The sequence below is a fragment of the Diaphorina citri genome, unplaced genomic scaffold (genome assembly GCF_000475195.1).
Source record: "Diaphorina citri unplaced genomic scaffold, Diaci psyllid genome assembly version 1.1 scaffold3381, whole genome shotgun sequence".
In the NCBI taxonomy this organism is placed as follows: Eukaryota; Metazoa; Arthropoda; class Insecta; order Hemiptera; family Psyllidae; genus Diaphorina; species Diaphorina citri.
The window spans coordinates 1-9,603 of NW_007380789.1; the positions used below are offsets into that span (position 1 = coordinate 1).

Consider the following 9,603-nt stretch of genomic DNA (forward strand, 5'->3'; position numbering starts at 1 on the left):
AGGTCACAGTTGACAAGACACCTAAACATGAAGTTGAAAAGTCAGTTCATATAAAACCAGTTGACAAAGAAGACTTGATAAAGGTTACAGTTGCCAAGACACTTGGACATGTAATTGAAAGACCAGTTGACAAAGAAGATTTGACAAAGGTCACAGTCGCTAAGACCCCTGAACATGAGGTTGACAAACCAGTTGACAAAGACGACTTGTACAAAGGTCACAGTTGCTAAGACACCTGAACATGAAATTGAAAAACCAGTTGACAAAGACGACTTGACAAAGGTCACAGTTGCTAAGACACCTGAACATGAAATTGAAAAACCAGTCGACAAAGACGACTTGACAAAGGTCACGGTTGCTAAGACACCTGAACATGAAATTGAAAAACCAGTTGACAAAGACGACTTGACTAAGGTCACAGTTGATAAAACACCTGAACATGAAGTTGAAAAGTCAGTTAATATAAAACTAGTTGACAAAGAAGACTTGACAAAGGTCACAGTTGCTAAGACCCCTGAACATGAGGTTGACAAACCAGTTGACAAAGACGACTTGACAAAGGTCACGGTTGATAAGACACCTGAATATGAGGTTGAAAAGCCAGTTGACAAAGACGACTTGACAAAGGTGACAGTTGCTAAGACCCCTGATCATGAAGTAGAAAAACCAGTTGACAAAGACGACTTGACAAAGTTCACAGTTGCTAGGACACCTGAACAAGAAGTTGGAAAACCAGTTGACAAAGAAGAGTTGACAAAGATCACAGTTGATATGACACCTGAACATGAGGTTGGAAAACCAGTTGACAAAGAAGACTTGACAAAGATTTCAGTTGCTAAGACTCCTGAACATGAGGTTGAAAAGTCAGTTGATATAACGGTTGATAAGACACCTGAACATGAGGTTGAAAAGCCAGTTGACAAAGCCGACTTGACGAAGGTGACAGTTACTAAGACCTCTGAACATGAAGTTGAAAAACCAGTTGATAAAGAAGAGTTGACAAAGGTCACAGTTAAAACCAGTTGACAAAGAAGACTTGACAAAGGTCATAGTTGCCAAGACACTTGAAAACGAGGTTAAAAAATCAGTTGATATAAAACCAGTTGACAAAGAAGACTTGACAATAGTAACAGTTGACAAGACACCTGAACATGAGGTTGAAGAGCCAGTTGACAATGACGACATGACAAAGATCACAGTTGCTAAGACACCTGACCATGAAGTTGAAAAACCAGTTGATAAAGACAACATGACAAAGGTCACAGTTGCTAAGGTCACAGTTGATATGACACCTGTTGATATGACACCTGAGGTTGGAAAGCCAGTTGATCTAAAACCACTAGACAAAGCAGACTTGACGAAGGTCACAGTTGCTAAGACACATGAACATAAGGTTGAAAAGCCAGTTGATCTAGAACCAGTTGATAAAGCAGACTTGACAAAGGTCACAGTTGCTAAGACGACTGATAATGAGGTTGACAAACCAGTTGACATAGACGACTTGACAAAGGTCGCGGGTGATAAGACACCTGAACATGAGGTTGAAAAGCCAGTTGACAAAGACGACTTGACAAAGGTCACCGTTTGCAAGACACCTGAACATGATGTTGAAAAGCCAGTTGATCTAAAACCAGTTGACAATGCAGACTTGACGAAGGTCACAGTTGCTAAGACACATGAACATAAGGTTGAAAAGCCAGTTGATCTAGAACCAGTTGATAAAGCAGACTTGACAAAGGTCACAGTTGCTAAGACGACTGATAATGAGGTTGACAAACCAGTTGACATAGACGACTTGACAAAGGTCGCGGGTGATAAGACACCTGAACATGAGGTTGAAAAGCCAGTTGACAAAGACAACTTGACAAAGGTCACAGTTGCTAAGACACCTGAACATGAGGTTGAAAAGCCAGTTGACAAAGACGACTTGACAAAGGTCACCGTTTGCAAGACGCCTGAACATGATGTTGAAAAGCCAGTTGATCTAAAACCAGTTGACAATGCAGACTTGACGAAGGTCACAGTTGCTAAGACACATGAACCAGTTGCTAAGACACCTGAATATGAGGTTGAAAAGCCAGTTGACAAAGACGACTTGACAAAGGTCACATTTGCTAGGACACCTGAACATGAAGTTGAAAAACCAGTTGACAAAGAAGAGTTGACAAAGGTCACAGTTGATATGACACCTGAACATGATAAAACCAGTTGACAAAGCAGATTTGACAAAGGTCATAGTTGTTAAGACACCTGAACATGAATTTGAAAAGCCATTTGACAAAGAATTCTTTACAAAGGTCACAGTTGCTAAGACACCTGAACATGAGGTTGAAAAGCCGACTGACAAAGCAAACTTTACAAAGGTCACAGTTGCCAAGACACCTGAACATGAGGTTGAAAAGCCAGTTGATCTAAAACCTGTAGTCATAGAGGACTTGACAAAGATCACAGTGGATAAGACACTTGACAAAGGTCACAGTTGCTAAGACGACTGATAATGAGGTTGAAAAGTCAGTTGACAAAGACGACTTGACAAAGGTCACAGTTGCCAAGACATCTGAACATGAGGTTGAAAAGCCAGTAGATCTAAAACCTGTAGTCATAGAGGACTTGACAAAGATCACAGTGGATAAGACACCTGATCATTTAGTTGAAAAGCCAGTAGACAAAACAGACATGATAAAGATCGCAGTTGATAAGAAACCTGAAGATAAGATTAAAAAGCCAGTAGATCTAAAACAAGTTGACAAAGCAGACTTGACAAAGGTCGCGGTTGATAAGACACCTGAACATGAGGTTGAAAAGCCAGTCGACAAAGACGAATCGACAAAGGTCACATTTGATGGTCAGTTGATATTAAACCAGTTGACAAAGAAGACTTGACAATAGTAACAGTTGACAAGACACCTGAACATGAGGTTGAAAAGCCAGTTGACAAAGCAGACTTGACAAAGGTCACAGATTCTAAGACACCTAAACATGTAGTTGAAAAACCAGTTGACAAAGAAGACTTGACAAAGGTCACAGTTGCTAAGACCCCTGAACAGGAGGTTGACAAACCAGTTGACATAAAAGACTTGACAAAAGTTGCGGTTGATAAGACACCTGAACATGAGGTTGAAAAGCCAGTTGACAAAGACGACTTGACAAAGATCACAGTTGCTAAGACACCTGACCATGAAGTTGAAAAACCAGTTGATAAAGACAACATGACAAAGGTCACAGTTGCTAAGACACCTGAATATGAGGTTGAAAAGCCAGTTGACAAAGACGACTTGACAAAGGTCACAGTTGCTAGGACACCTGAACATGAAGTTGAAAAACCAGTTGACAAAGAAGACTTGACAAAGGTCACAGTTGATATGACACCTGAACATGAGGTTGGAAAGCCAGCAGATCTAAAACCAGTTGACAAAGACGACTTGGCAAAGGTCACAGTTGATAAGACACCTGAACATGAAGTTGAAAAGTCAGTTAATATAAAACCAGTTGACAAAGAAGACTTGACAAAGGTCACAGTTGACAAGACACCTGAACATGAGGTTGAAGAGCCAGTTGACAATGACGACATGACAAAGATCACAGTTGCTAAGACACCTGACCATGAAGTTGAAAAACCAGTTGATAAAGACAACATGACAAAGGTCACAGTTGCTAAGACACCTTAAGACACCTGAACATGAGGTTGAAAAGCCAGTTGACAAAGACGACTTGACAAAGGTCACAGTTTGCAAGACACCTAAACATGATGTTGAAAAGCCAGTTGATCTAAAACCTGTTGACAATGCAGACTTGACGAAGGTCACAGTTGACAAGACACCTAAACATGAAGTTGAAAAGTCAGTTCATATAAAACCAGTTGACAAAGAAGACTTGACAAAGGTCACAGTTGCCAAGACACTTGGACATGTAATTGAAAAACCAGTTGACAAAGAAGATTTGACAAAGGTCACAGTCGCTAAGACCCCTGAACATGAGGTTGACAAACCAGTTGACAAAGACGACTTGACAAAGGTGACAGTTGCTAAGACCCCTGAACATGAAGTTGAAAAACCAGTTGACAAAGACGACTTGACAAAGGTCACAGTAGCCAAGACACCTGAACTTGAAGTTGAAAAGCCAGTTGACAAAGATGACTTGACAAAGGTCACAGTTGCCAAGACAACTGAACATGAGATTGAAAAGCCAGTTGATCTAAAACCAGTTGACAAAGCAGACTTTGCAAAGGAAACAGTTGACAAGACAAAGGTCACGCCAGTTGGCAAAGACGACTTGACTAAGGTCACAGTTGCCAAGACAACTGAACATGTAGTTGAAAAGCCAGTTGGCAAAGACGACTTGACAAAGGTCACAGTAGCCAAGACACTTGAATATGATGTTGAAAAGCCAGTTGACAAAGACGACTTGGCAAAGGTCATAGTTGATAAGACACGCTAAGACCCCTGATCATGAAGTTGAAAAACCAGTTGACAAAGACGACTTGACAAAGATCACAGTTGCTAAGACACCTGAACATGAAATTGAAAAACCAGTTGACAAAGACGACTTGACAAAGGTCACAGCTGTCAAGACACTGGACCATGAGGTTGAAAAGCCAGTAGACCTCAAAGCAGTAGGTAAAGCAGACTGGACAAAGGTCACACTAGCCAAGACACCTGAATATGATGTTGAAAAGCCAGTTGACAAAGACGACTTCACAAAGGTCACAGTTGCTAAGACAACTGAACATGTGGGTTAAAAAGCCAGTAGATCTAAAACAAGTTGACAAAGCAGACTTGACAAAGGTAACAGTTGACATGACACCTGAAGATGAGGTTGAAAAGCCAGTTGACAAAACAGAATTGACAAAGGTCGCGGTTGATAAGACACCTGAACATGAGGTTGAAAAGCCAGTCGACAAAGACGAATCGACAAAGGTCACATTTGATGAGGCATCCCAACTTATAGTTGGAAAGTCAGTTGAAAAAGACGACTTTGCAAAGGCCACAGTTCATAAGACACCTTTATTTGAGCTTCAGAAACTACCTGAAGTAGAAAAGCCCGAAGTAGTCAAGGCAGATAAGTCACCCGATGTTGAAAAGCCTGACGACAAAGAACCATTAGACAAGGTTGATGTAACAAAGGTCACTGCAACTATAAGACCCCTGAACATGAGGTTAAAAAATCATTTGACAAAGAAGACTTGACAAAGGCCACAGTTACTAAGACACCTGAACATGTAGTTGAAAAACCAGTTGACCAAGACGACTTGACTAAGGTCGCGGTTGCCAAGACACTTGAACATGAGGTTGAAAAGCCAGTTGACAAAGACGACATGACAAAGGTCACAGCTGCCAAGACACTGGACCATGAGTTTGAAAAGCCAGTAGACCTCAAAGCAGTAGATAAAGCAGACTTGACAAAGGTCACAGTAGCCAAGACACCTGAATATGATGTTGAAAAGCCAGTTGACAAAGACGACTTCACAAAGGTCACAGTTGCTAAGACAACTGAACATGTAGTTGAAAAACCAGTTGACAAAGACGACTTCACAAAGGTCACAGTTGCTAAGACAACTGAACATGTAGTTGAAAAACCAGTTGATCTAAAGCCAGTTGACAAAGACGACTTGACTAAGGTCACAATCGCTAAGACCCCTGAACATGAGGTTAAAAAATCATTTGACAAAGAAGACTTGACAAAGGCCACAGTTACTAAGACACCTGAACATGTAGTTGAAAAACCAGTTGACCAAGACGACTTGACTAAGGTCGCGGTTGCCAAGACACTTGAACATGAGGTTGAAAAGCCAGTTGACAAAGACGACTTGACTAAGGTCACAATCGCCAAGACCCCTGAACATGAGGTTGAAAAATCAGTTGACAAAGAAGACTTGACAAAGGCCACAGTTACTAAGACACCTGAACATGTAGTTGAAAAACCAGTTGACCAAGACGACTTGACTAAGGTCGCGGTTGCCAAGACACTTGAACATGAGGTTGAAAAGCCAGTTGACAAAGACGACATGACAAAGGTCACAGCTGCCAAGACACTGGACCATGAGTTTGAAAAGCCAGTAGACCTCAAAGCAGTAGATAAAGCAGACTTGACAAAGGTCACAGTAGCCAAGACACCTGAATATGATGTTGAAAAGCCAGTTGACAAAGACGACTTCACAAAGGTCACAGTTGCTAAGACAACTGAACATGTAGTTGAAAAACCAGTTGATCTAAAGCCAGTTGACAAAGACGACTTGACTAAGGTCACAATCGCTAAGACCCCTGAACATGAGGTTAAAAAATCATTTGACAAAGAAGACTTGACAAAGGCCACAGTTACTAAGACACCTGAACATGTAGTTGAAAAACCAGTTGACCAAGACGACTTGACTAAGGTCGCGGTTGCCAAGACACTTGAACATGAGGTTGAAAAGCCAGTAGACCTCAAAGCAGTAGATAAAGCAGACTTGACAAAGGTCACAGTAGCCAAGACACCTGAATATGATGTTGAAAAGCCAGTTGACAAAGACGACTTCACAAAGGTCACAGTTGCTAAGACAACTGAACATGTAGTTGAAAAACCAGTTGACAAAGACGACTTGACTAAGGTCACAGTTGCCAAGACACTTGAACATGAGGTTGAAAAGCCAGTTGACAAAGACGACTTGATTAAGGTCACAATCGCCAAGACCCCTGAACATGAGGTTGAAAAATCAGTTGACAAAGAAGACTTGACAAAGGCCACAGTTACTAAGACACCTGAACATGTAGTTGAAAAACCAGTTGACCAAGACGACTTGACTAAGGTCGCGGTTGCCAAGACACTTGAACATGAGGTTGAAAAGCCAGTAGACCTCAAAGCAGTAGATAAAGCAGACTTGACAAAGGTCACAGTAGCCAAGACACCTGAATATGATGTTGAAAAGCCAGTTGACAAAGACGACTTCACAAAGGTCACAGTTGCTAAGACAACTGAACATGTAGTTGAAAAACCAGTTGACAAAGACGACTTCACAAAGGTCACAGTTGCTAAGACAACTGAACATGTAGTTGAAAAACCAGTTGACAAAGACGACTTCACAAAGGTCACAGTTGCTAAGACAACTGAACATGTAGTTGAAAAACCAGTTGACAAAGACGACTTCACAAAGGTCACAGTTGCTAAGACAACTGAACATGTAGTTGAAAAACCAGTTGACAAAGACGACTTCACAAAGGTCACAGTTGCTAAGACAACTGAACATGTAGTTGAAAAACCAGTTGATCTAAAGCCAGTTGACAAAGACGACTTGACTAAGGTCACAATCGCCAAGACCCCTGAACATGAGGTTGAAAAATCAGTTGACAAAGAAGACTTGACAAAGGCCACAGTTACTAAGACACCTGAACATGTAGTTGTAACACCAGTTGACCAAGACGACTTGACTAAGGTCGCGGTTGCCAAGACACTTGAACATGAGGTTGAAAAGCCAGTTGACAAAGACGACTTGAAAGATTGATTTAACAAAGGTTAAGGTAGATAAGACACCCGAAGTAGGAAAGCCTGACGACAAAGAACCATTAGACAAGGTTGATGTAACAAAGGTCACTGCAACTAAGACACCCGAAGTAGAAAAACTTGACGACAAAGAACCATTAGAAAAGGTTGATGTAACAAAGGTTAAGGTAGATAAGACACCCGAAGTAGAAAAGCCCGACGACAAAGCACCGTTAGATAAGGTTGATGTATCAAAGGTCAAGGTAGATAAGACACCTGAAGTAGAAAAGCCTGACAACAAAGAACAATTAAACAAGGTTGATGTAACAAAGGTCAAGGCAGATAAGACACCTGAATTAGAAAAACCTGAAGACAAAGAACCATTAGACAAGGTTGATGTAACAGAGGTCAAGGCAGATAAGACACCCGAAATAGAAAAGCCTGACGACAAAGAACCGTTAGACAAGGTTGATGTAACAGAGGTCAAGGCAGATAAGACACCCGATATAGAAAAGCCTGACGACAAAGAACCATTAGACAAGGTTGATGTAACAAAGGTACAGGCAGATAAGACACCCGATATAGAAAAGCCTGACGACAAAGAACCATTAGACAAGGTTTATGTAACAAAGATCACTGAAACCAATGCACCCGAAGTAGAAAAATCTGACGACAAAGAACCAATAGACAAGGTTGATGTAACAAAGGTGAGGTCAAGGCAGATGAGTCACCCGATGTTGAAAAACCTGACGACAAAGAACCATTAGACAAGGTTGATGTAACAAAGGTACAGGCAGATAAGACACCCGATATAGAAAAGCCTGACGACAAAAAACCATTAGACAAGGTTGATGTAACAGTTGTCAAGGCAGATAAGTCACCCTATATTGAAAAGCCTGACGACAAAGAACCATTAGACAAGGTTTATGTAACAGAGGTCAAGGCAGATGAGTCACCCGATGTTGAAAAACCTGACGACAAAGAACCATTAGACAAGGTTGATGTAACAAAGGTACAGGCAGATAAGTCACCCGATGTTGTAAAGCCTGACGACAAAAAACCATTAGACAAGGTTGTTGTAACAAAGATCACTGAAACCAAAGCACCTGAAGTAGAAAAGCCTGACGACAAAGAACCATTAGACAAGGTTGATGTAACAAAGATCACTGAAACAAAGGCACCCGAAGTAGAAAAACCTGACGAAGAAGAACCATTAGACAAGGTTGATGTAACAAAGGTCAAGGCAGATAAGTCACCCGATGTTGAAAAGCCTGACGACAAAAAACCATTAGACAAGGTTGTTGTAACAAAGATCACTGAAACCAAAGCACCTGAAGTAGAAAAGCCTGACGACAAAGAACCATTAGACAAGGTTTATGTAACAGAGGTCAAGGCAGATAAGTCACCCGATGTAGAAAAACCTGACGACAAAGAACCATTAGACAAGGTTGATGTAACAAAGGTCGAGGTACATAAGACACCCGATATAGAAAAGCCTGACGACAAAGAACCATTAGACAAGGTTGATGTATCAAAGGTCAAGGCAGATAAGTCACCCGATGTTGAAAAGCCTGACGACAAAGAAAAGGTACAGGCAGATAAGACACCCGATATAGAAAAGCCTGACGACAAAGAACTATTAGACAAGATTGATGTAACAAAGATCACTGAAACCAATGCACCCGAAGTAGAAAAATCTGACGACAAAGAACCAATAGACAAGGTTGATGTAACAAAGGTCAAGGCAGATAAGACACCCGAAGTAGAAAAGTTTGACGACAAAGAACCATTAGACAAGGTTGATGTAACAAAGGTCACTGCAACTAAGACACCCGAAGTAGAAAAACTTGACGAAAAAGAACCATTAGAAAAGATTGATGTAACAAAGGTTAAGGTAGATAAGACACCCGAAGTAGAAAAGCCTGACAACAAAGAACCATTAGACAAGGTTGATGTAACAAAGGTCAAGGCAACTAAGACACCCGAAGTAGAAAAACTTGACGACCAAGAACTATTAGAAAAGATTGATGTAACAAAGGTCAAGGTAGATAAGACACCCGAAGTAGAAAAGCCCGACGACAAAGCACCGTTAGACAAGGTTGACGTAACAAAGGTCAAGGTAGATAAGACACCCGAAGTAGAAAAGCC

At 41.1% G+C, this 9,603-nt stretch overlaps 1 protein-coding gene across 1 annotated transcript in view; it reads left to right on the top strand.

Annotated features, from left to right (window-relative positions):
• Positions 1-5,314: 5,314 nt before the first annotated feature.
• Positions 5,315-9,603, top strand: part of LOC113471951 (probable serine/threonine-protein kinase kinX) — a 5,603-nt gene continuing 1,314 nt past the window's right edge. Inside the window, exons 1-3 of the mRNA XM_026831454.1 lie at positions 5,315-5,404; positions 5,537-5,977; positions 6,404-6,973. Of these exons, the coding sequence (XP_026687255.1) occupies positions 5,315-5,404; positions 5,537-5,977; positions 6,404-6,973 (1,101 nt within the window). The remainder of the gene's footprint in view (positions 5,405-5,536; positions 5,978-6,403; positions 6,974-9,603) is intronic.